Genomic DNA, 25901 nt, shown 5'->3' on the forward strand with positions numbered 1-25901 from the left:
AGAGAGCCGGGAGCCATGTGCAAGTCGCAGCCCTGGCCCAGGTGCAGCCCCTCCCAGGAGCACGGCCAACTCGGCCAGGCGAGGGGCTGGGCTGATTCAGAGCTTGGACCGAGTCCACTCTTGGCAAACCACTCAGTCTGCCTGCGAGTCACGAGAAGCGGGTGATCTCTGTGGGGAAGCATGTCAGGCTGCAGGGGCCGAGGCCATCTGGTGAGCCCAGGTCCACCCACACTGAGAAACTGAGGCCTTGGGAAGACAGTGGGCAGCAGGAGCCAAGGAGGGGCCTGCTGCAGAACCCTCATGGCCCGGCTCCTGCCCAGGCCGAGGAGAAGCAGGCAAGGCGGCCAGCTCGGCTCCTCATGGGTGAACCCTGCTGCCCACACCCAGAGCCCTGGAAACGGGGCCACATGGACTGGGGCACAGGTCTGGAGGGAGGGGCCACTGCTTGGGAGCCCCTGCACCCAGGACAGGAGTCCTGGGCCCTGGCTGCAAGCCATCAGGGTCTAAACCCTGCCGGCCCCCCAACTGCCCCGGGCAGCCCCCAGCGCCTCTCTCCTGTCCTCTGCGCAGGAGCCTGGTAGGTGAACCCCTCTTGTCCCCAGGCCTCCCCAGTGGAATTCAGGCCCGCAGACACAGATGTCAGGTCAGGTAGGACAACAGGAGCCCCAGCTCTCTGTGGCCCCACCCTGGCCCGGCACCCTGTGGGCCCAGGCCTGGAAGAGGTCGTAAAGCTTGGTCCCCTGCACCACCTCCTGCTGGCTGTTGGCAGGAGCTGATGGGGGGCGGGAGTGGTCCTGGGGCTCCTGCAGCCCTGGATGTGGCTGCTTCATGGAGCCTGTGACCTCCAGCCTGTGTGACCGCCATCCCTATGTAACCTGGGACCCTGCCGCTCGCTCTCCATCAGGAAGGTGGACCCGGAGCAGCTACTCACCTCCTTCCTGGCTCCTGCTCCTTCAGGAACACGTCCACATGTCCCAAGCCTAGCAGGGCCTCACATTGGGGATCTGGTCACCGGCCTAGTGAGCGCACAGCAGATAACCTGTCGGGCCTTTGAGCCACCTCGGGGACACCAAGAGAGACCATTGTGTGCCTGAGCCCTGTACTGGTGGGGGCTTGGGCGAAACGGCTGCTCTGGCTTGGAACCATTGGGTTTGGGGAGCTGTTCTTCATTGGGAGGTGGCCAGGGCAGACTTCACACAGGTCCTGGTGCTGCCCACTGCCCCATGTGGCTCCTGTCCTGGACCCTTTTGTGGGCAGGATGTAGTGATCTGCAGTCCTGGGTGTGAAGTCCTGCCCGAGCCCAAGAGGCCTACAGGGGCACTGTGGACCTCACTCAGCCTCCTGTGAGTGAGCCCCAAAGCCAGCTCCCTGGGACTGCTGTGCTTCTAGAACATTCTATGGTGATGTGTGAGGCAGTCGGGTCTTTTGCTCTGCTAGGGGCTCTTCCAAGGGTCTTTGTGCCATTGGCTCCTAATTCTCATTCCATTTTACACTGAGGAAACAAGCCAGAGGCCTGAGTGCTCCCCAGAATGCTCAGCCAGTCCCTCCCTCCCAGTCCAACACTCCGGGGCAGAAATCCCTCAAAGGGTCCTGGATGCAGTAGCATTTAGGGAACAATGGATGACCTGGCCTATGTTACAGTTAAGACTTTTCTGCCCACCAGTAGCACTTTAAGAGCAGGAGGGTGAATCAGACGGTGTATACCTTGGCTGCCCGCGGAGAACCGGACAGACAACCAGAAGGAGTGTGCCATTTGAAACCTACAGTACCATGAGCGAGGTCATCGGAGGCCAATAAAATGAGGATCAGATGCTCAGTCTCGCGGGTGGCCAGCAACTTGCAGATTCCATCATAGACAGATCGCACGGCCCGAGACTCCAATGTATAAGATGGCCGTTGCTGAGGCCCAGGGGCACTCTGGCTTTCAGGATGGGAGTGGGTCACTTTCCTCAGGGAAGACCCGCAGCCCAAGTTACAGGGTCTTGATTGACATTCGAGCAGCCATCTTCAATGTTAAGTGCCATCTCATGAGATAGGTCCCGCTTTCCCGTACCTCCTCTCACCCCAGCTCCCCCACCCCCATTAGTGACCTACCCACGGGACCCTAACCCTAAGCCCATCCCAGAAGGCACGACCCCTGGACTCTGCAAAGCCCGGTGCCCTGACCTCCCCTGCTGGGAGCCATTAGCCAAGTAGGTATGACAATTTCCTTGCCAGCGTACCCCATGTTGCAGTGACATTGAATGTAGGTGACCTTGTTCAAGGACCAAGGTTTAGGTTCCAGGTTTAAGGTTTAAGATTATTCCTGCTGGGAATAGGGCGTATCCTGCTGCCTGAGTTCCCCTTGAGTTCTCACGGGATTCAGACAGTATATTTTGGAGATAGAAGCCCAGTGGAGGTGAATTTGGGCAGAGAACGCTGATTTGGGCAGAGAACGTGGATTTCCCCAGAACGTGATTGTAGACGGCTGGTGTGAGTTCGGGAATAAAGAGTTGCTGTTTGAATCTACAAGCTGTGTGGTGGCTCGTGATTGTGTGCCCAGCCAGACTGCGGCATTTGTGCCCAGCCAGACTGCGGCACTCCCCGTCCCGTGCTATCTCTGCAGCAAGCACCCGAGCCTGTCCCCAGCTGCCAACCCCAGCTGCCAACCCCGCCCCACAGAAGCTGAGCCTGAACACCTTGCGGCCTCGCTGCCCCCTAGAGAGGTGCCTTTATCGTCAGCTCTCCGCCTGGCTCCGGCGGCATTTTCCCCTTGCCCATCTCTTGCTTTCTTACCTCCCTTTCACAAGTCGTCTTTCTTTGGAGACCACAGTTACATCTTGCTTTGTGACAACCAATTTGGGGTCAATCTGATATAAAGGGCACATGAACCTCACACGGGCTTTCTCCTGCCCCCCCCACCGGGCTGTCCTCCTAACAGAAAGTGAACTTTCACCCCTGTCTGTCCTCTGCACAGATTGACAGGTATCGTCCATGAACCTGTCTTTCAAACAGAAGAAAAAGAGCCGCAAACATGAACTCTGTGTGTGCTTTCCCCAACGTTTTGGTGGTTGTTGCTCCTGTACCAGGGATTGAACCCACGGCTGCTCTACCACGGAGCCACGTCCCCAGCCCTCCTTGTATTTTACATTGATTCAGGGCCTTGCCAAGTTGCTGAGGCCTCAAACTTGCGACCCTCCTGCTTCGGCCTCCCAAGTTGCTGGGATCACAGGTGTGGCCGCCACACTACTCCACGCCCGTCTTATAGTAAAACACTCATGAAATTTATTTCCCCTGCCGCCGTTTTTAATTGCCTGGCTCGATGCTATTGAGTGGTCCACACTGCCGTGGGGTCGTCGCCACCACCCATTTCCACCACTCTCCCGTCTCGCAGACCTGATGCTCCACCTCACCTCACGAGCGGGAGCTCCCCACTCCACCCCAGGCAGCCCCCGTCCTGTGGGTCTCTGGCTGTGACCAAGTGCTCCCTGCAGGTGAGCCATGGGCCAGCTTCTGTGAAGGTCACGTGAGGTTCCTCCAGGGGCAGGGAGTCATCACCTCCAAGGAGGACCCGGGTCCTGGCGCACCCTGCATCCGCTGCAGGACCTGGGCTGGTTCCACGTGTGTGCTGGGGGCGGGTCTCCATGACCACGGGCTGAGCCCCTCGGGCAGACCCTGGCTCCATTCGCCTTCAGGCCTGTGCGTGTGAGACCGTGGGTCCAGAGCGGCTCTGTCCCTGGCTCTCTCAGGAGCTCTGTCCTCCCACCTTGTATCCCGGCAGTGCAGACGACGCCTGGTCTTCCTGTCTTGTTCAACTCTTGTCTTCCCTGGTTGTTTGCTGTGGCCATCTCCATGACATGTGGCACTGCCCTGCAGTGGGCGATGCTGGCAGCACCTGGGCTCGTGGCCACCTGTGGGCCACTTAAGGAGAGATGGATGTTGGGACTTCCTGTGGGTGTGAAGGGGCCTTTGTCCACTGGCTGCTGGGCTTCGGGCTTCTGCATGTGCTCTGGGGTCAGTGCCACATCAGACACGAGATGCATATGCTTCATCCCTTCTGCAAGTGTCTCTTCACCCTGTGGATGCCGTCTGTCAGGCACCATGCTGACTTCCACAAACCCACTGGGCCTCTCCTTTGTTTCCTGGGCTTTTGTCGTCACCAGGCAAGTACTGTCCACCAACACCAGGGAGCATTGCCTCAGGCTTCTCTCCAGAGCCCAGGGCCAGGAGCCCCGTTCGGGTCTCCCACCAGCCCAGCCACTCGCTCAGGTCTCCCACCAGCCCAGCAGCTCAGGTCTCCCCCAAGCCCAGCCACTCGCTCAGGTCTCCCCCGGCCCAGCTGCTCTCCCACAGTGCATTCAGCGGCTCCAACTTGCCGCTTTCCGTGTGGGAACCCGGTTCCCGGCATGGTCATTGCTCTTTCCTCCCCAGATGTTTTGGCACCTCCTTGATAATCATTTGGCCACTTGTGCAGAGCTTTGCTTCCGCGCTCCGCTCTGTCCCGTCGACCTGCACCACTACCTGCCACTGTGTTCCTGGTGGGGTGACCCTGGAGCGTGTGCCAACTTTCTGTCACTGCAGGTTTGTGTAGCTCTGGAGTCAGGAAGCACAGATCATTCTCTTTCTGTAGAGATCCAGGGTCCCCGGAGGTTCCATATGGAGTTTAGAATGAGTTTTTCTATTTCTGTAAGATCATTGTTGGGACTGTTCTAGGGGGGCATGGAATGTGTAGATCACGCTCCATACTGTGAGCATCCAGCCGCGAGTCTCCCCATCTGTGAACTGGGGGTGAGCTTCCACCCCCAGACGGACTTCACAACCTTCAGGAACGTGTCGTGGTTTTCATTGTACGAGTCTGTCCCCTCCCGGGTGATGTCTGCATGTTTTATTTACTTCTGAGGCTGTTGAACAGGGAACTGTTCTGACATCCTTGCAGATTGCTCACAGATCCTCTGCAGCAATGTAGCTGGTTCTTGAGCACATGCTTTGCAGTCTGCTCCCGGGTTGAATTCACTTTCTGGTCCTGCAGTTTGGACACGTGGACCTGTGCATGTGAGCACGTGTGTGCTACTCGGGGTTTCCACAGAAGAGGTCCCATCATCTGCAGATGGTGACAATCGTGCGTCTCCTCTGACAGCGTGAGGCTGCCATTGCCCTCCCTTGCCCAACGGCTTGGATCTGAATGTGCAGCTCTGCTTGGGAAGCGAGGGGAATCAGGTGTCGGGAGAAAAGCTTTCTGTCTTTCACTCCTGAGATGTTCACTGTGGGCTTTTCACACACGGCCGTTATGGTGAGGTTTCCTTTTTTTTTTTTTAAGAATTTAACCTTTATTTGTTTGTTGTTGTTGTTGTTTATTTGTTTTTATTTGGTGCTGAGGACAGAACCCAGGGCCTTACCCGTCCTAGGCAAGTGCTCTACCGCTGAGCGACAGCCCCAGCCCCAGCCCAGATGTAGTTTCCTTTTATTCCTAGCCTGTCATGAATGCATGGATTTTGTTAACCACGTGGGCGGGACGTGGACGGGACGTGGACGCTCCTGCCCCTTCCCAGTGCTGTGCAGGCCCACTTCCACACAGCGGGCAGCCGAAGCTGCTCGTCTTAGCAGGCTGCGGGGCTGGGCTCATGCCATCCTCGGGGACACTGCTCTGTGGCCTCCTTTTCCTGCAGAGACTCCCTCGGGCTTTAGTGCAGGGTGATGCTGGCCTCAGAAACGAGCTCCTCCCCTTCACTTCCGTGGACATTCCAGGAACTGACTTTCCCTGTCCCCTGCGCGTTGGTGGCTGCAGGCCCTGGCTCCCTGAGGGGACTTCACCGCTAACGTGGCCCACGCCAGCCCAGCCCTGCAGAGCTCCCTCCTCTGACGCATCAGCCTAGGCAGGAGTGTCCTGTGGCGGTCCCTCCACGGGTCTCCAGCTTCCTGGGCTGCGGCTCCGTGCTGCTCTCATGGCCCTGGGTCTTTGTGGACTTATGCAACTCCACTGTCATGGCCACCATGGGGACTGCAGGCTCCTCCTCGCCGCCCAGCTGGCCCAGGGCCGTCCATGTGGTCCACCTGCTCAGAGGATGGGCTTGGTGTGCTGGCCGTCTCTGTTTCAAGGCTCTCTAGCGTGTTGGCTGGACCGTCCCCTCCTGCTGTCAGCACGGCCTGCTGTCCTCTGGTCCTCACGCTGTGGCGTCGGCGTGGCCCTGAGAGCCTCTGCTCTCCGCTGAGTCTCTGCACAGTCTCTTCCGTGGCTCCGCCTTGGCTGTGCCCATGGGCTCTGTCACGTGGGGTTCGCCTTCCTCCAGGGTTTTCTCCTTCCTCTGAGAGCTCTTCTTGGACTTGCACAGGAGCGTGGGGTTTCATTCCCACCCATCTGTGGACCCTTCAACTCCTCTGTTGAGGCCTCCGACCCCCGTCAGGGTCTGGGGACTCCCAACCTGGGTCCCAACATGAAAGCCGGCCAGGCACCCGGCCCAGGGCCCCAGTGTGTGCTACAGCAGGCAGAGTGCTCGGGGTGGCAAGCTGAGCGGTCCTTGCTGGCCTCTGGCTGCTCCCCCGCTATGCAGGACGGCGTCCAGGCCTCAGTCCTGTCCCAGAGCTTCCTCTGTCCTTCAGTCTGGGGCCTGTTGCTGGTGTCAGAGGTCTGGGACCTCGCATCTTCTCCACTTGGAACCTTTGGCCACAAGGCGCCATCTGCTTCCCTGCCCACTTATTGCTGTGGGCGATGCGTGCCCCTGCCGCGTGCCCCTGCCACACACTTGGGCTGCTGCCTTTCTGTGCTGTGTTGGCCAGTTCCATGGCTCTGGGCCTGAGGGGTGGAAAGGCAAGATGGAAGCAAGTGACGTGGCTCCTGGCAGTGGAGGGGGGGCAGAGGGTCCCCTCCCCACCTGTCTCTACCACCTTCCCACAGCCGCTTGGCATTATGGACCCACCCTGGGTTGATCAGCCCCACCCCTGGACACAGCTTTCCTGGGGACCCGCTTCCCACACAGAAGCGCCAGCCAGGCCCGAGCTTCTTCTCCTTCACGTGCTTCTGTCTGTGGTCACCGGGGCTGCCTCAGCGTCCCCTCGTTTCTGGGGTGTGGTCTTCTGCCCTCGGGACTCTGTGCCGACTCACCACCCCCTGGCCCCACAGCCTCTGGCCAGAGGCCAGGCCTCACTCTGAGTGGGCGATGGGTCTGGCTGGCTGGACCGTTGGGTGGCGGCTCCCAGTGCGCCTCTCCTCCACGCCCTCGTGTGGGCCCAGGGCTGCTGGACGTGCAGGTGGCGGCTCTCCTCAGGGCTGGGAAGTCTCTGGGTGACGTCACCCCTTGACCCGCCCCGCATCTTGCTGGTGGCCCTCCTGCCGCTGGGTCAGCCCCACTTTCCTGTCCTCTCCCTTCCCAGGCTGGGTGAGCCCGTGAGCTGCTTCCTTCTGTCTGCTCAGGTCCGTGGCTGCAGCAGCTTCTCCTGCTCCCTCGCCTCCTGCCGGGTGCACGTCACTCAGGACTTCACTTTCCAGACGTGGCTCCCGTAGGCTTTGAACACACTTTGTGAGAAAACTGACCAGAACGGTCTGGCCCACAGTGCAGCCCAGGCGCCCGTGCGGCGGGAGCAGGCCTCACGGCAGGGCTGCCTCTCCTTCAGCAGAGTCAGGAGGCGGGGGGCCACTCTCTGGGTAGAAAACGGCCACCGGTTACAAGAGGGGTCTGGGTTTTTGAAGGTCACACTGAGAGGTGACTTAATTATTGACAGAAGGGGTCAGTTTGGGCACTCAGGAAACAGGTCGTGAGAATTTGAAACTTGTGTTTACTGGCAAAGGATGAGGGTCACTATAAAGGGTCCATGTTTATCTGGGGACTGCCATTTTCAGGACTGATTTGTGCTTCCTTCCCAGGGATTTGTCTCATCACTGGGAAAGGATTTACTGGGAGAGGGTCAATGTTCTCCCTTCTTCCTCCTCCCCCTGTCCCCCAGGTCACACTGTCTTGGGGCCACCCATTTCCAAATCCTCCGTGCTTCAGATAGCCAAAGTCTTTGTCCAGCACGTCCAGCCTCTGGACTTCCTCAGTGACAGTTCCTATTGGTTCTATCTTCCCCAATGCCATATTCCTTTGTTTTTCCATGTCTCATAATTTTTGGTGAAAATGGACATTTAAAATAATGTGGCGACTGTGGAATCAGATTCTACCCTCCACTTAGGGTCTGTTGCTTTTCTCCTTGTTGTGATTTGTTAAGGACTTTTCTAAATCAATTGTATGAAACCTGTATTCTTTGCCATCTGTGCCCAGTGTCTCTCCTTGGTTAACTCAGCGACTGGTTAATTTTTAGGAAGGGTTCTCCCTAATTACCTGGAACCGATAACTCTTTTTGTTGTGGCCTCTCCATGTTCCTTGGGCAGGATCTCAACCCTGAGCCACGAGAACCTTGCAGTAGCTCTCAAGTCCTGCTTGCACAGAGTCTCGGATTCAGAGCCAGAGCCTGGACCCTCCAAGGTCTTTCCTGAGCATAAGCACCGCCCTGGCAATGAGTGTCCTCTAGTTTACCTGGAAAATGTTGGAATTTCTCAAAGTTCCCCAGGGACATCCCATTCCCAAGCCTTTTCTTCCAGCTTGTTGGTTAGTCTATTATTTAGCCAATGTCTGGGCACCACCTTGGGCAACTGCAGCCTCCTCCAATTGCCTGAGTGTCGTGGGCAGCAGCCACCAGGTGAACTCTGAATCAAGTCAAGCACAACCTCCCAGTGGGGTCTCCTGGGGCAGATGGACACAGATCGTCAGTTTCTAAGGCTTCCACAGAGCTGGAGAGAGGGTGGGGTCTGGGGCAAGGGAAGGCAGCAAAGCTTGCTATTTTCACCAGAGTTTGCCTATTTTATTAACAGAATAAAACATCTACAGACATCTGCAAGCCTCTGGTTAATTTCCAGGTGAGGGGGAAAAACGTCTGCTTTGACATGTTTGCCAGTTTTCTCACCGACTCTATGGGGAGAGGACTCCCAGAAGCCCGTACTTGGCCACTGTGCAGAGGTCATGGCATCTCACTTTGAATTAGGGGACATCATGGCACATGCTGCTCCAAACAGACAGACCCCCTCTGGGGAAGCCAGACAGTGGTACAGCTGAGGAAAGCTGTATTGAGAGCGCCCGGCAGCACGAGATCCTCCTCCCAGACCTGCAGCCACAGGCACAGCCTGGCCTCCCTGTGCCTCTGGGGGGTCGGGGCCAACGCGTGAGAGTGCAGGGTCCAGACACGGTGGGGTGTCCAGGGCACAAATGAGGGCAGCTGTGTGTGGCTCCATTTTGCAGTAGCTTGAACACTAGGACAGGGAAGAGGCTGCCACGGGTGCTGAGAAGGGCGCCCTCCGCCGTTCCTCTAGGTGCTCCCCTGGAGGGCGAGGCCTTGGAGCTGGGCTCAGTACTTGGTTCCTGGATCTGCTCAGACTGTGGGTCAGAAGCACCCAGACAACCGTGGCCCAGTTGGGAGGTCAGGAGGTGTGCTCTGGGTGTGGGTGTGGGTTAGCAGGGCAGCATCACCGTGGGTTTGATTTCTCAGCAGGTGACGTCAGGAGTCGGCTGCACCACGCTGCCTGGTGTGCAGCTCTGGAAATCCAGCCTCCTCCAGCCCCTTAACAACCTGCAGCACAACCCCGTGTGCTTCTTCTTGTTGCAATGGAGTTCCTTCTCTGCAGGAACCCTCATCAAAAATGAAAGCATGGCGTGTGTGGTAGGACATCCCAGGTGCTCCTCTGGGCTGGTGTCACAGGCTTCTGTTTGAGACCCAGACATGCAAGACAGGAAGAAGCTGCATGGGAAGAGTTCTTCAGGCAGAGGAGCTGTGGGTGCAAAGGCCCTGGGGCATGAGCAAGCTGGGAGGTCCTCGTGAAGGGAAGGCCGTGAGGTGCTGAAAGGAGAAGGGGTGGTATTAGAGGGAGAGTCAGACTGTGTGCCCCATTCCTCCGAGAGCAGCCCCCAAGGGTCGGAGCGGCCTGTAGAAAGCATGTGTGTTCAGACACTGGGCGCCTGGCAGGAGCCAGGCCTTGGGTAAATGTGTGTGGAGTGGGCGAGTGAGCAGAGGAGAGGGCTGGGGGGGCGGGGTGTGTGGTATCTGTGGGCAAGTTTTAAATGCACAGCAGGGCCCCTCTGGGCACCAGACGTGCCGCCTGCAAGAGACAGCCTCCCCCCCTGGTGGGGATTCCGGTCTGAGTCAGCAGATGTGGCCTGGGAGCTGGGTTCTGCCCAGGTCCGCTCAGGGCCGGTGCCACGCCCCAGGGAGGGGCCTGGGCGAGCCCTCAGAGGGCCCTTGTTGTGCCAGGCTTGGGAGGGCAGGGTACTGGGCCAGCGCGCCCGCCCGTGTGGGCTCCGCTCAGCCAAAGGCTTGCTCATGGGGTCCTCCCACCCCCGGTGGGGAGGGCCTTCAGAGCATCTGGCAGTGGCCACACGGGCATCTCCTTGTCCAACAGGCACTTTCAGAAGTGCCAGCTCCTGGGAGTGCCGGCCTGACGGTCACCCACACTGTGCCAACCTGAGCTGCAGGGAGGCTGAGAGAAGGCCTAGGGGTGTGGGCAGAGCAGCAGGCCTGGGCCCTGTGGGCCAGGGATCAACAGGGCACCCCAGACACCTGGCCCACAGCACAGCCCTGCCCACGTCCCCTGAATAGAAGCTCAGGCCACAGCTGAGTGGCCTCCAGGAAAGCCCTGTCCTCAGAGGACCCTGGTGCTAGAACCGACCAGTTAACCCAACTCTTGCTGAGTTACAGAACTTGGTCAGGAGAAGTGTCCTTCCCATCCCAGACCTGCAGCCCAGGGCCTCTGGGTCCCTCAGACGCTGCTCAGTGAATGAACATGCTCTGTGTATACATGGGGGTCACTTGCACAGCGTTGCCTCGTGTGGCCTTCATAGGAGAGCACCAGGCCTGATTCGCAGAGGAGCCCGAGGCTCGGGGCCCTCCAGCCAGCCTGTGACAGCACAGAGGAGCTACTCCTGCAGCCAGGCTCTCTGCCCTGTGAGACCCCAGCCCAGCCTAAGCCAGGGCCAGCGTCACAGGAAGGAAGCTCCTCCGTCCCCTGGCCTCCTTGGGGGTCCCTTCCCTGTCCCATCCTGTCACTTGGGGCAGCCCTGTGGTAGCATTTGGGCCTGTTGTCCCAGGCTGCTGCTCCCAGCCGGAACCCAGGGGCTGTTACTGCTGTCCTTTGGGTCCTAGAGCCCAGGGCAGTGCAGAACCGCCGCCCGGGCCTCCGTGAGAAACAGGCTTCTGGATCAGCCCTCAGCGTCTGCTGGGAGCAGAAGGGATCCCCGAGGGTCCCCGAGCCAAGGCCCCTCCGCAGCGCAGGCCTGTACTGTCGGAAGGTCCTGCCGAGCTGAGCCCGCCTTTCCCAGTGTCCCTGCAAGGCTGGTGTCTTCGTGGCTTCACCCACACATCTCAGCAGATGGACCGCAGAGCAGCTCTGCGAAGACAGCTGTCTCCTATTAGGCCAGACAGTGAGATCGCCCTGGTAGGGCAGGCCAGGCTCCTAGGGCTTTTATTTTGAAAAGTAGCTGCTTTTTATAAGACATTATGTTGTTCATGCTAACATGTAGTAGCTGAATTATGTTCTTTTCAAGTGAATTAATAAGTATTGTGAGCACCTATTTAGAATATGGTAAGCTCCACAGACAGGCCCACACCCACAAGTGCTCCTGGTCCTGAGGTCAACCCTGTGGGGACTCCTGCCGAGGCTCAACACGGTGGGTCACTTCCCTGAGGTCCTGGTGTTTACTTGAATGCACGTTAGATCATCGGTGTTTGCATTCTATTCTTGTTGATTCTATTTATTCCCACTGTCTGGTCTGTCTGAATAGGAAATGCTAAGAGGATTCTGAAGCCCAGATGTCTTCTGTCCAGACTTGACAGCCCCCTCTGACGGGCAGGGCGGGCTTGGGGATTGAGCAAGACGCCTCGCCTCGCCTCACTTCCCAGCTCCCAACAGGGTTCTGTAAACATCTTGCTGACACGGGCAGCAACAACCTGCAGACTGTCTGCCTGTCTCCAAGGAGGGCAAGCCGGAGAGGCCCATGCCAGCCTTCCTCCTGTCTGTGCCCCTCCACCTTCTGGGTGGGGGCGGGGGTGTCCATGGGGTGGCTGCAGAATACATTGGCCCACCAACGTGGGGTCCTAGGGAGGGTGCCCCCTTTTCCGTGGCTCATCCTTGAGCCCTGAGCACCTTACTGTGCTCTCCTGGGTTCTGAGTCCCTCTGGGAGGGACTAACTCCCGCTGCCCTCTGGCCAGCAATGTGGACTTCCTGGGCTGTCCTGCACAGTTGCAGGCTGCAGTGGGAAGGAAGCAGCTGTGTTTGGCTGACACCCAGGGCCCCAAAGTCCTGGGATGCTGAGCTGAGAGCCCTGGGTCACCCTAACCTACCTCCCTCTCTTTTCAGGTCAGGTTGTGAATGGGGCCGTTCAGGTCGTACCTGTGGGCAAGGTATGAACAGGCGCCTCTGTGGCCCCTGGCCCTGAGCTCCCTGACTCTGAGTGCACAGCTGCTCACAGCACCACCCGGGGAGCCCGGGGAGGCGGGGGCGGGAGTGCGGGGAGGGAGGGAGGGGAGGAGGAGGGCAGGAGGAGGGAGGGAGGGAAGACAAAGAGAGGGTGCGGCCAGGGCCAGCCAGGGCGGGAGTGAGCTCCACGGAGCAGGTCAGCACTGCAGTCAGCCTGTGGGAGGCTGGAGAGCAGCAGCCCCACAGGCCCCAGGCAGAGAGAGTCCCTCTTGCCCTTGTCCCATCTGCCACTCTCTGGAAGGAACAGCCAGCCCGACGAGCTCCAGCTTAGGGCATAAGTAGGAGCTCTGGGTTCTCAGTGGGACCCGCAGCAGCCAGCAGCTCCTCGCCCCTCTGCCGCTCCTTCAGGTTAGTACGGTGCACCCGGGTCCCTGGGGAGTGCAGACCAGACTAGCCCTGGCCTCCTGGAACCTGCGGCACCGCAGAGGGCACCCTCCTCCACCCCACCCTGGGATGGCCACCGAGCTCTGCTGCTTCACCCCACACACACTGTGCACACCACCCGTGCCAGGATGGGGCTCCTCTCTGGAGACGCAGCAGAGAGCCACTGCTGGCCTGTGCCAAACCCCCCACCCCGAGGGCCTGGGCACGCTTGGCTCCGCACTCTCAGGAAGGCTGGCCATTCCGGGGGCTCTGAGGCTGCCGGCTCCCTGAGGTCCTGGCAGACTTGGTGGCGATCTAAGGCTTCTCTGGGTGCAGGGTCTGGGGACTCACAGCTGAGGGCTCTGGGGAGCAGGGGTGTGCACAACCACCGGGACCCTCTCTGCTCTTGCCTGGGGGGGACATGTGGGCAGGGCCTTGTTGGGATCCACAGTGCCAGCACTGCTCTCCTTGTGCTGTAGGTGATGGAAAACCTGAGCACCACGGCTGCCGCGGGCAGCAGCCTCTGGGCCCTCCTCCTGGCCACACTTGGCTCCACTGCCAGCCAGCCGCTGGGGGCAGAGGCCGTCTGCACAGCCCGGCCTCCAGCCAAGTACAGCCTCACCTTCACGGGCAAGTGGAGCCAGGCGGCCTTCCCCAAGCAGTACCCGCTGTTCCGGCCCCCTGCGCAGTGGTCTTCCCTACTGGGTAAGGCATCCCTCTCCCCGTGCCGGCATGTTCCGTGGTGACGCCCCACCTGGGAGGGCTCTGCGCAGTGCTTCACGAGTTGGGGCACTCTCATCCAACAGACTTTGAGATGCTTGCTAAGCACCTACTGTGTGCCAGCCATTGATGGTCTGGGCTCAGGATGTAGTGAGCAGCAGGGGGGCAGTCATGGGCCAGGTTGGCTGGCCATCCGTCACTCAGCCGGGTGTCCCTACAGTGTGTGGATGTAGAATGTCACCGTGGAGTGGACGTGGTTCTTCGCCTCCCAGCTGGGGGAGCTGATGATCAGGAAGGGAAGGATGAGGTGTCCACTGGGCTGGCCAGCTGGGACCTGAGCCTGGGCGGCTGCGTGTCCCCGCCACCTGCTCACACGGCCTGGCTGTGGCACAGGGGCCTCGCACAGCTCTGACTACAGCATGTGGAGAAAGGATGCCTACGTCAGCAACGGGCTGCGGGACTTCGCGGAGCGCGGGGAGGCCTGGGCCCTGATGAAGGAGCTGGAGGCCGCCGGAGAGAAGGTCCAGAGCGTGCTGGCCGTGTTCTCAGCCCCTGCCGTCCCCAGCGGCACGGGCCAGACTTCCACAGAGCTGGAGGTGCAGCCCCGGCACTCGCTGGTAAGCTGTGGCCGGGAGAGGGCGGGAGGTGCTCCTGAGGCCACTGCCCGCTGAGCCTCTGCTGCACACAGGTGTCCTTCGTGGTGCGCATCGTCCCCAGTCCTGACTGGTTTGTGGGTGTGGACAGCCTGGACCTGTGTGAGGGAGGCCGCTGGAAGGAGCAGGCCTCCCTGGACCTCTACCCCCATGACGCGGGGACAGACAGTGGCTTCACCTTCTCCTCCCCCAACTTTGCGACCATCCCTCAGGACACGGTAACTGAGGTGAGTGGGCCAGGGGGGCAGGGCTGGGCCTTGGGCTCCTGCAGGGAAGGGCCCTGTCCTGGTGCTGCAGTGAGCTGGGTGCAGTCCCACCTGTCTGCCGGCCACATGCAGGGAGCAGAGTGAGACACGAGGTCCTGCAGGCCCCCTCCTGGCCTGCTTCCCAGCTCCTGCCTGGGGCGGAGCCCAGCACCACAGCGTCTCAGCTGAGCCTGTGCTGCCCCCTGGCCAGGCAGAGGGCATGGCAAGCGTGGCCGGCTGTCCTGGGTGTGGGTGTTGCTCAGATGAGGTCCAGACCGGGGTCTGTTTTCCAGCAGTTCCTGGCTGGACACTGGGTGCTGCCCAGTGGGCCATGCACACACAGGAAGGTGGGCTTCCTGGACCCTGTGCCAACTCCCTCTCTTCCTCCAACCCAGATAACGTCTTCCTCTCCCAGTCACCCTGCGAATTCCTTCTACTACCCGCGGCTGAAGTCCTTGCCTCCTATGGCCAGAGTGACCCTGGTGAGGCTCCGGCAGAGCCCCAGGGCCTTTGTTCCACTTGCCCCAGACCTGACCAGCAGAGACAATGAGATCGTGGACAGCCTCTCAGGTAATGTCCAGGCTTCCAGTCCCCTGCGCACTGCAGGTGGACAGGCTGGCAGAGATAAGGTGGGCGCAGAGCCAGGGAGTGCAGGGGAGCCTGCAGGGGACACAGGTGGCTCCAGCTCACCCAGGGGAGCTCTGTGCCCACTACAGCCACACTGGAAAGAAGTCACAGCTGAGTCTGTCCTGACCACATGGGGCACGTGGCACTCTGTGGCGCCCAATGGGATGTGCTACCACCCTGGCAGCCCCACTTGGCTAGGCTCACCCTCCACAGTCCCTATAAGGACGGGGCCTCTCTGGGCACCTGAGGGACTGCTGCTCCATGGGTCCCAGACCCGAGTCTGAGTCGGCAGAGGGCACCGAGGCCCTCACGGCCACGAGGCTAGCTCTCAGCGACTCAGGACGGGCTTGCTCTGAACAGCGCCAGCTCTTCACACTGGCAGCTGGAAACGCCCTCCACTATGGCCAGGGGTTAGAAAGGACCCAGGGAAAGGCGAGAGACAATGTCCACTGGAGATGCCCCAGGGACCTGCACGTCCCAGTCATGGGGATGGATCCGAGTCTGCTAAGTTAGGTCCCATCTTCTCCCCATTCACAAAGGAGCGGAAGGCACTGGCAGAGGTGTCATCACCCACAGGTGACAGCTGTCACAGGGCTCCTGCGGGGCCTCGGGTTCCATCCAACAGGCGATAGGTGCCTGCCTGGGGTGGGGCAGGTGCTGGTGACCCAATGTCCCTGTGGGTCCAGCTGCCGTGGCACTCGATGGTGCATGCAGTTGGACTCAGTTCCCTTGCTGGACGGTGACCTCCAGCCCCAGGTGGGGGTGGACAGCAGCTGAGCCGTCCCCAAGGCTGGGGCTCCCCTGCATGGACACAAGAGGGCAGGGCGAGGCTCCCACCTGCTCATAGGCCTTTGGAGGAGCCAGGGCTTCATTCAGCAGGCTGCACGGACAGTTCCTGGGGAAAACGGAGCTGACCAAAATCTGGCATGCCGAGAGCCTTGGTCACAGGGGGCCTGCTCACCCGTGCCTCGCTGGCTGGAGTGGAGGGAGGCTCGGGCCTCCTCACAGCCCAGCCTCTCCTGTGGGCCTCCGACCTCATGGGGGGCAGGTCAGGGCCACATAGGAAGCTGCTGGCACCCCAGAGATTAAGTCAGAGCCTAAGTCGGAGCACCTCCCTGTGGTCCTGGCGACTCCTGCCCCTCCTCTCAGAGGGCAGTCTGGGATGCTGGAAGGTGGCACTGCCCCACCTGCCCAACGAGGTGCCCGCTCCGGGATCTGATGCCCCACTTGGGTGGACAGCCTCATGTCACTCGTTCATGCCACCAGCTGTGCCTGCAGGCCGGCCGGAAGAGCGACTAGTGCAGATCACTGGAGAGGCTCTGTCCCACCCGTGGCTGGCATCCAGCCACATGGGGTGTGGGACATGGGGCTGTCAGGGACAGGAGCAGAGGGGACAGTGCAGGAATGGGAAGGCAGGGAGAGGAGGGGAGATCTGTGTGGAGGAGGGACACGGAGAAGGGAGGGTAGGGTAGACAGAGCCAGCTGGTCAGCCAGGGACCACAGTGTGGAGTGAACAGCGTGCAGTACTGCAGAATCCCACTGAGAGATGTCGCTAGAGGGCGCTGGATCAAGCTGAGCCCTGCCACCCAACACCCCAGGAGTCTGAGGAGCACAACAGGGAAGGCTCTGGTGCCCTGCTCTCCACATGCCCAAGGCATCCCCAGACCCCAAGAAGGGCCTCACAGCCAGCCCCTCCTGGTCCCTGCCTGCAGGCTGGCTCCTCATGTCCACCACAGCTGAGGCCCTGGGCTCTCTGCCTGGCACCTGCCACTATCCCTGGGGGAGCAGAGCCTTTCCAAGGTGGAAGCCATGCTGGGCACTGATGGGTGCCCTCCAGGAAGTTCCCACCAGGCCCAGACTGGGCTCCACTTGTTCCTGTCTCGCAAGTGGACACCTTGTCTCCAGGCCCAAGAGGTCCACGGTGAGCCCAGGGCTGCTGCAGCACTTACAGCCCAGGCCAGGCCCCGACTGCCGGCCTTCCCAGTTGGGGAGCAGGAAAGCAGGTCCTGTGCTGGCCGGGCTCTGTTGTCCCCTGGCCTGCTGCCCAGGGCTCTCGCTCTCAGGCAAGGCTTTGGGAAGAGCCGGGGAGTCTGCCTCTCTGAAGCCCCGCTCTCGAGGGTCTTTGCAGACCCTGTCCCACCCCTCTGTGCTGTGCAGAGGGCTTCTCCAGGCACAGGCCTGGCTGGAGCTTCTGGAACATTCCAGGTCCTGTGCCCCGCAACGCAACCCCTTGTCTTTTCCACCCTCCTCCCTGATTCTTCTAACACCTGTGACTTGTTCTGGGGTCTGGTCCTCAGCAGTCACAGTGCAGGTAGCATGGTGAGGGTGAGATATGTGATAACAAAGCCCTTCAGTGTGAGGCCACCACCCTGTTGCTGGCTGCTGACACACATTTCACCTGGGCTCCTGGCCCCTTGTGTGGGGAGACCCTCCCCTGGGCAATGGGCACAGAGAAGTGCTATCCAGCTGGGTGCAGTGGCACACACCTATAATCCCAGCGGCTCTGGAGGCTGAGGCAGAAGGATCCCAAGTTCAAAGCCAGCCTCTGCAGTGGTGAGGCCCTAAGCAACTCAGCAAGACTCTGTCTCTAAATACAATGCAAAATAGGGCTGGGGGTGTGGATGAGTGCCCCTGGGTTCAATCCCTAGTACCCCCCCTCCAAAAAAAAAAGCACACTAAACAAAAAGGCAAGCACTGGCCTTCTGGCTGGAAAGTGGAGATTACCAGGTGGGTGGACCAGAACCCCAAATCGATGATTTTAAACTTTATGAATATAATGAAGACGGACAGACAGGCCACAGGAAGAAAGGACCAAAGTGTCTGGGTGCCACCAGGACAAGCTCCCGCAGCCCAGACCCAGGGTCCTCTGTCTTCAGAAATCAGCCAGTTCCAAGGGCTGCTGTGGCCTGAGGGCGGGGCTTGGCCAGAGACCCTCCACCAGAGACCCCCACCCCACCCCACCCCATGGCCTCCTGTGAGGCTCCCAGGGACTGGTGCCAAAGCCCAGGGCACTGCAGACCCAGGCAGAAAGGCTGCGGGGCGGGGGGGGGGCAGTTTCTGGCTTCTGCTTCCTCTCAGTGCTGCCCTACCCTCTCCCCTGTGCTTGGTCCAGTCCCAGAAACGCCGCTGGACTGTGAGGTTTCTCTGTGGTCATCCTGGGGACTGTGCGGAGGCCCCTGTGGGAAGCTGAGCACCAAGAGAAGGACTCGCTATGTCCGCGTCCAGCCGGCCAACCACGGGACGCCCTGCCCTGAGCTGGAGGAAGAGGCCGAGTGTGTGCCTGATAACTGTGTCTAAGCCCAGAGCCCAGCACTCCACGGCCTCCTCAGGCTTGGGTCACACAGGGCTCTCGGAGGGTCAGGGCGGCTGCCTGCGGCCAGGCCGCCGGGCGCCCCTCCTGGGTATGGAGAGCCTGTGCAGAGGTGGGGTCCCAGGGCTGTGGCAGGCGCTTCCTCAGGCTCGTTGGTCCTGAGGGTCTTGCTCTGCATTATGTCCCCCATAACTTATCACTCCTCTGGGAGGCTGCCTCTGAGGCGAGAACATGCACCCCAAGAGCAGGAGAGGGGACGCCCAATCCCAAAGCCCTGTGCACACAAGGTTGCAGAATACCTCAGACCTGGAGCCCCAGGCCACCACCCCCCACTCCTGGGCATGCCTGCCACCTGGGAGCAGGGTGCCCATGAGAGACAAGGAGAGGGGCAGCGTTAGAACCTGGGTGTCTTCCTGTCATGACCTCTTTGCATTGGAATAAAGGCTGTCTGTCCCTGATAAACACCAGTGGCCATCCCCACGCCTCTCCTGGACACCTCGGCAGAGGGCTGCTGGGTGTGTGGTGACAGGAGACACATTTGGGAGGCAGGGTGGGGTTGCGAGCACCTGGGGGTGGGGAGTGGGGAGACCTGAGGTCAAAGCTTCTGAAGCCAGCATCAGCCCCGGAGCAGCATGAAGGGCTGCTGGCTCATCCCGGAACCTGGAGTCATGTGCAGGCAGCAAGTGACAGAAACCCAGAGCACCCACAGGCGGCTGGGCCAACCAGCCCTCGCACTGTCCCCTTGCACTGAGCAGCTCTGCTGGCCACCAGCAGGCACCTCTGGGGATCTGAGCTCAGGGGCCCAACCTCCAGCCTCACCGATGCCTGCGTGCTGTTGGCTTTCTGTGACAGTGACAGAATACCTGAGGTTATTTTGGCTCACGCTGTGGAAGGTTTCAGCCCGTGGTCTGGCAGAACGATTGTTTCGGGACCTGTGGTGAGGCAGCACATCAAGTGAGGAGGCTGTGTGGAGGAGCAAAGCCATTCACTTCAGGGCTGGAGTGGAAGAAAGAGGAGGGGGCCAGGTCCCACTGTCCCTGTCACAGGCACACCCCCCACCCCCGTGACCTAAGACCTCCTCAAGGACCCACCAGCTCCAACAGCACCACCCCAGGGAACAAGACTTCAGTCATAGGCTGCTGGGGACACCCCAGGTCCACTAGAACTGGCCATGGGTTTTCCTGTCTCTCCCGTGCATGCCAGAGGCCCCTAGTGCTGCAGCGGGCCGGGCCACAGCATGAGGTGGAGGACTCAGGAGACGGACCCTGGCACAGCCCTCCTCTAGCAGGCCGGGCATGGGAGATGGGCCCCTTGCCCCGAGGGGACCTGTTAGACCATTCTCAGGCTGGCTAAGACCCTACCCCTGATGCTTCCAGAGTCAGACCCAGATCCTCTCCCATCACCCTGTGCCCTGTCGTCCTGAAAGGTCCTGGACATAGCCCAAGCTCACAGGGCCCTGGGCTGGCTAGCAGCTCTCCTCCAAGGCTCCTGCACGGCAACGCCCGAGGCACATGGAGATGAAGAGCACGACCAGGACCCTGCCAAGAGGATGCTCGCTGCCCCAGGCCAGGCACCCAGCGAGCCTGCTCGAGAGAAACCCACCACTCAAGACGCACACGGCCCTGACACCCTCAGCTATGAATCAGCAAACTGCAGGACCACCAGACTGCCGGCTAGGGTTAGGGTCACCCTACGTCAGGAGCAAAACTACCCCAGAAGGATGGTTTGGGATTCTTTTTTTTTTTTAATCTTTATTTTTTAGGTGTAGATGGACACAACACACTGGCTTTATTTTTATGTGGTGCTGAGGATGGAACCCGGGTCCCGCCCATGCTAGGCGAGCGCTCTACCGCTGAGCCACCCTCCCAGCCCAGTCTGGGATTCTTAAGTAGACCACAGCTCGCGCCCAGAGTGGGAAGGTGCTGAGCTGATGAGCTTAGACCTGGACACAACAGCCCGGGGTTGGTGACACTGCAGCCCTGGACCCTTACAGCCCATGTCACCAACCCCGGGCCATGGCAGGGCCTGCCGTCCTGGAGACCTGGGGAGAGAAGTGGAAGGAGGGGCCACACTGTCCACACCTGAGCATCCTGGGTGGAGTCGGTGGCCCCATCACACAATGAATATCTCAGGGTAGCTGAGGGACACCTGGCCAAAGAGGCGGGCTGTCCATCAGCTGGTTGTGCACACACTGGGGGCCAAGAGGTGCCAGGCCCAGTGTGTGCAGTGAGAGGAGGAAGTGGTCAGCCAGGGGAAAATCATGAGAATGGCCCCCTGTGCTCAGTAATATGCAGTGATGGAGGCCAGATTTGGTCAGTCTGTGGCAGGGCAGGAATAAGGGAAGATAGGGCCTGAGAAGTGACAGGAGGGACTTCCTGGCAGATGGCAGACTGAACACGCCCACCCCACTCCACGGGAGCTTCTGGACCGGACGTGTAGATGGCACAATCCAGAGTCTGCCTACTATCCCCTACTGACCCCAGGGCTGGCCAGGTGCTCTAGAGAGATGCCCTCCACCTACCCAGAACAGCTGGACTCTGCACTCTGGTGCAGACACCACCTGAGACACTGCCTTTTCCAGAAGACCTCCCCTCCCCACTTCCCAAAGTAAGCCAAGAAACAAACTGAATGGGAGCTGCAACAAGGAGCCAACAGCACCCTCAGTAGGGAAGAGCAGTGCAGACTGTCTACAGGAAGCTCCCCAGTCCCCAGGGTGGCCCCGAGAGCCTCACAATCACAGTGAGTCATGGGCACAACACACAGATCATCCCATAACCAGAAAAAAGTCTCCACCACTGATGGTATCAGCAGAAGAGTCCAACAGAGCCAGACAGTCACCATCACTTAGGGGAACTGCAGAACAATATAAAACAGGTAGAATAAAAGGACAGTTGATGAATGGCTGTTAGAAACAAATTTGGAAGAAAAAAAATAAAAAAATTAAAAAAAAAAAAACAAACAAACAGAAAAGAAACAAATTTGGAAAGGAAAAACTACTAAACAACAAAAGCTGTCAGTGGACCAAAGAGCTGAGTACGCATAGCGGCTAGAAGGAGCTGGGCGTGGCTAGGAGAAGTGTGGCTTGAGATGGGCGTGGCTAGAGAGCTGGGCGTGGCTAGGAGAGGTGTGGCTAGATTCGCTGGGCGTGGCTAGGAGAGGTGTGGCTAGAGAGCGCTGGGCGTGGCTAGGAGAAGTGTGGCTAGAGAGCGCTGGGCGTGGCTAGGAGAAGTGTGGCTAGAGAGCGCTGGGCGTGGCTAGGAGAAGTGTGGCTAGAGAGCGCTGGGCGTGGCTAGGAGAAGTGTGGCTAGAGAGCGCTGGGCGTGGCTAGGAGAAGTGTGGCTAGAGAGCGCTGGGCGTGGCTAGGAGAAGTGTGGCTAGAGAGCGCTGGGCGTGGCTAGGAGAAGTGTGGCTTGAGATGGGCGTGGCTAGAGAGCTGGGCGTGGCTAGGAGAGGTGTGGCTAGAGAGCGCTGGGCGTGGCTAGGAGAGGTGTGGCTAGAGAGCGCTGGGCGTGGCTAGGAGAAGTGTGGCTAGAGAGCGCGGGTGAGCAGAAAGATGGAGCTGAGACCCGGAATGCAGCACAGACACAGCAGAGGGAACCCTTAAAAAAGATGTGGAAGACAAAATGGGAAATTCCAGGATTTCAAAAAATTGTGAGTCTAAAGGAGATGGTAGACAAGATGAAGAAGAGTCATGATTTTTAGTGAAAAAAAAATGCAGTGTAGAGAACTGGTTAGCGTAAAAAGGTGTGTGCAGAAGCAGCACAGCATGTCCCAAAGAGAACAAACGAGGGCAGTCTTGTCTGCACAGCATGTGGAACTGAGCGCAGAGCACACAGAGACCTTCAGGGCCCAGGGGAGGGGACATGTTGCCCACAGAGGTGCCGCTACTCAGTACAGAACTGCTCGGCAGCAGCCGTGCAGTCAGAAGATGGCTGGATTAGACTTCCTGAATGTTGAGGGCAACTGTCAACCCAGAGCTGTGCCCAGCATGGCGAAGACTGCAAGTGCTTCCTCCCAGGAGAACCCCACTGAGGGAGTGCTCAATGTGCTTCAGAACAGAGCAAAACTACCCCAGAAGGATGGTCTGGGACTCTTAAGTCAGCAAAAGCGTAACTTCCCCGAGGATGGAGGGAAAATGACAGCAAAATCTGGAGAGTCGAACAGCAGGGTAAAATCACAAGTAATCAGCAGCCCCTGGAAAACAAGCTCTAAGCTGGAAGTTTAGGTTCACAGATTCAAAGTGCCAGGCGGGTTTTTAACCACAGAGTTTCTGGAAGCTCAGGGAATTGGACTTTCTTACCAGGTTCTATGATGCCTCTGTGATTTTGTCATTGGATAAAGCTGGTGTCCTATGGTGCGCCCACTGTTCCCTGCTCCTGGGAAAGACAGAGGCACTGACTGGGCTGCTCCTCAAGTGCTTCACAGGACATTCTGAGGCCTGCCCCAGTGCAGTCTCCAGTGCTCTTTGTGGGAGGAGTCCTAGTTACAGTGTGGCTCCTTTACTAGTGACCACACAACTCAGGTGGCTTATGGTACTTGTGTGGGTTTTGGAAATCTGTGCTCTCCAGGAATTTGTTGATTTTGTTTAAAGTAACTCATTCATAATATTCCTTCTCTTTCATCCTATGCTTGAAGGATTTATAGTGATGTCCCTTTCTCATTCTGACACTGGTGATTTATGGGTTTTTTTTCTCCTTTTTCCTTATTGGTCCAGCTAAATGTTTATTGACTTTATTAATCTTTTCAGAGAACCAATTTTTTATGTAATGAAATTTCTTTACCATATGTACATTTTGCTTTGATGATTCCCATACTTTAGCATCACTTTACTATTTCCTTCCTTCTTCTTGCTTTTGGGTATAACGTGCTTTTCTTTTTCACTTTCTTTTATTTATTTTTTTTTTAAGAGAGAGAGAATTTTTTAATATTTATTTTTTAGTTTTCAGCAGACACAACATCTTTGTTTGTATGTGGTGCTGAGGATCGAACCCGGGCCGCACGCATGCCAGGCGAGCTCGCTACCACTTGAACCCATGTTCAATTTGGGTAGACATTTTTACACTTTCTAATACATGCATTTAAAGGTATAAATGTTTGAATGGTTTGCATCTTTCCCTAGGAAATGCTAAAGAGAAAGAGAATGGTGAAAGAATAAAGGCCCTGAAATGCAGTCCTGGCACTAGCAAGAAGGGCAGGCTGGAGAGGCTGCCGAGGGCACCCGAGGGAAGGCTGAGGCCCTGGACAGGCGCACCCACTGAGGTATCCTCACCACAATCAGTGGTTTGTGATACAAAAATTAAGTAAAATTCCCTACTCCTATATTTCAATTAAAAGCTCAAAATTGTTTTTTTTAATCTTCTTAATATTTACTCTTTAGTTGTAACTAGACACAATGTCTTTATTTTATTTATTTTTATGTGGTGCTGAGGATCAGACCCAGGCCCTCGCACGTGCTAGGTGAGAGCTCTACCTCTGAGCCACAGCCTCAGCCCCGAGAAACACTTGTTTTAAACACATTTTCTCCTCTGTTGTCTGAGGAGGTTCAGCTTGAGGACACTGGAGAAAGTGGGCACTTCACAGCCAGGCTTTCAGCAGGAGAACCAAGGTTATTCTTCCACAAGGACGTAGGACTGGGGAGCCACCACTGTCCAAAGGAGAGTAACGTGGCCACCAAGAATAATGATGAAGGGACAGCGGTACAGGAGGGTCACTAATGATGTCAGAAGTTCTTTCATAAGAAACAACTACCAGAAATCTTGTGCTAAAGAATTCAGCATGCTCATCTGCACCCAAGGCTCCCAGGAGGGCGCCACAGCCTCCAGGTGCAGAGCCCAACATTGGTCCATCTCTCCAGAGCTGCCTGAGCCCAGAGGGACTCCACCCCAGCAGGCACCAGCAGTCCCCACTGCTCACACGGACACCAGAGGCATCTGGGGCACTCTGCAGCCCTCGCAGGCCCTGAGCCCAGGGTGGAGACCTACAGGGTGCCACCTACTGCACTGCCCACAGAGAGCCCGACCTACACAGTGCCTCCCCAGCAGGTTCCTGCCATGGAGCCCCCTTGAGGCAGTGCCCCGGGATCCTACGAGCAGCTGATCAGCAGGCCCCTAGCTGGCCTGCCCAGTCCTGCCCAGTCATTAGATCTTTCCCACTTTCTCACACCTGGGAAATACATGAGCAGCCCACCTTCAGTGGCTCAGCCTGCAGAGACCCCGAGGAAGCAGCCAGTGTCCCCGCGCCCTCCCTCCCACTTCCCTGGAGGCAGTCAGACAGCCCTGCCCAGCAGCCCTCAGTCCTGAGAAGCAGCCAGGAGGCCCCACCCATTCTCCTGTGGCCCCCAGAAGCGTGAAAACCAAGGTAACCAGACAACTGCAAAGGAAAACAACTCTCTAGCGAGAGACCCCAAAGAAAAGAAAATAAAATAATTATCTGAAAAGTAATCAAAAATAATGATTCAAACTAGGTGTGGTGGCCTGAACTAGGTGTGGTGGCCTGAACTAGGTGTGGTGGTCTAAACAACTAGGTGTGGTGGCCTAATACACCTGTAGTCCAAGATACTATGGAGGATGAGGCAGGATTGCTTGAGCCCAGGACTTTGAAGCTAGTCTGGCAACCAAGAAAGACCCCATTTTAACAAGAAGAAGAAGGAGGAGGAGGAGGAGGAAAATTCTAAGGAAACTTAATGAAATGTAAGAGGTTATACACAGATAATTTAACAAAATTAAGAAGATAATTTACAATATAAATGAGAAATTTAGCAAAGAGAGATCATAAGAAAGAACTATCAGAAATCTTGTGCTAAAGAATTCAGTAATTAAAAATCTAAAAAAATATAGTGAAGACTCTCACAGCAAAATTTATCAAAAAGAAGAAAAAATGCCTGAGTTGCCGCAGTCTGGCTGGGCACAATCAGGAGCCACTTGTCAAAAGAAACTAACTTTATTTTTAGAACCACACACGACAAACAAAATAGTCTCTCAGGAAAAACCCTCAGAGCCTCAACTGCCACCACCGGCTTTCCCCAAGCCTCTCTCTCCCCGACACAAGCTTCTCTCCACCTCCCACCATCCTCCTGCTCTTGAGGCCGATTGGCTGGGTCACGTGGGCGGAGCCAAAAAAGTCCCCCAGTGAGCAGCTCCGTGGTCTGAAAGGGCAGGGAAACAGTCCAATGAGCATCACCGCAGAGGAGCCAATCAGCTAGATGTTGCTGGGGCCGAGGAGCCAATCAGCTAGATGTTGCTGGGGCCGCTGTGAGCCAATCATCAGCCAGCAGCTGGAAGTTTGCTGGCAGCTGGAAGTTTGCTGGGGCCCCTTTGGCTGTGGCTCTCAACATCTCCCCCTCTCTGTTTAAACAACAAGCATGTGGCTTAGGGACCGTGCCTGTTAGGCAGTCCAATTCAACATATGGTCCTTACCCGTCATCGGATGAACTGACCTCTAGGCGTCAGCCTCCTGTCTTAGGTTGGTACCACTGCAATTGGATCATACCCGTCACTGACTACCGGTCCAG

At 58.1% G+C, this 25901-nt stretch overlaps 1 protein-coding gene and 1 long non-coding RNA gene across 3 annotated transcripts; both read left to right on the forward strand.

The window, feature by feature from the left end:
* The first annotated feature begins 10119 nt into the window (after window positions 1–10119).
* Window positions 10120–12493, forward strand: LOC124078788 (uncharacterized). The gene is made up of 3 exons (XR_006847053.2): window positions 10120–11663; window positions 11778–12007; window positions 12354–12493. It is a non-coding gene; the product is annotated as an uncharacterized LOC124078788 (long non-coding RNA).
* Window positions 12494–12564: 71 nt separating this feature from the next.
* LOC124078721 (spondin-2) lies at window positions 12565–23710 on the forward strand. 2 transcript variants are annotated; one of them, XM_046423753.1, is made up of 6 exons: window positions 12565–12821; window positions 13316–13541; window positions 13950–14173; window positions 14245–14436; window positions 14850–15024; window positions 23511–23710. In XM_046423753.1, the coding sequence occupies exons 2-6, from the start codon at window positions 13319–13321 to the stop codon at window positions 23693–23695; spliced, it is 999 nt and encodes a 332-aa protein (XP_046279709.1). In that variant the 5' UTR covers window positions 12565–12821; window positions 13316–13318; the 3' UTR covers window positions 23696–23710. The 2 variants fall into 2 exon arrangements, with proteins under 2 accessions (XP_046279709.1, XP_046279708.1); XM_046423752.2 differs by lacking the exon at window positions 23511–23710 and adding an exon at window positions 18194–18853 and having other exon boundaries at window positions 12571–12821.
* The last annotated feature ends 2191 nt before the right edge of the window (window positions 23711–25901 follow it).

The sequence above is a fragment of the Marmota monax genome, unplaced genomic scaffold (assembly GCF_021218885.2).
Source record: "Marmota monax isolate L192 unplaced genomic scaffold, Marmota_monax_Labrador192_F-V1.1 WCK01_AAM20220418_F8-fsc00009, whole genome shotgun sequence".
NCBI classification, from domain to species: domain Eukaryota; kingdom Metazoa; phylum Chordata; class Mammalia; order Rodentia; family Sciuridae; genus Marmota; species Marmota monax.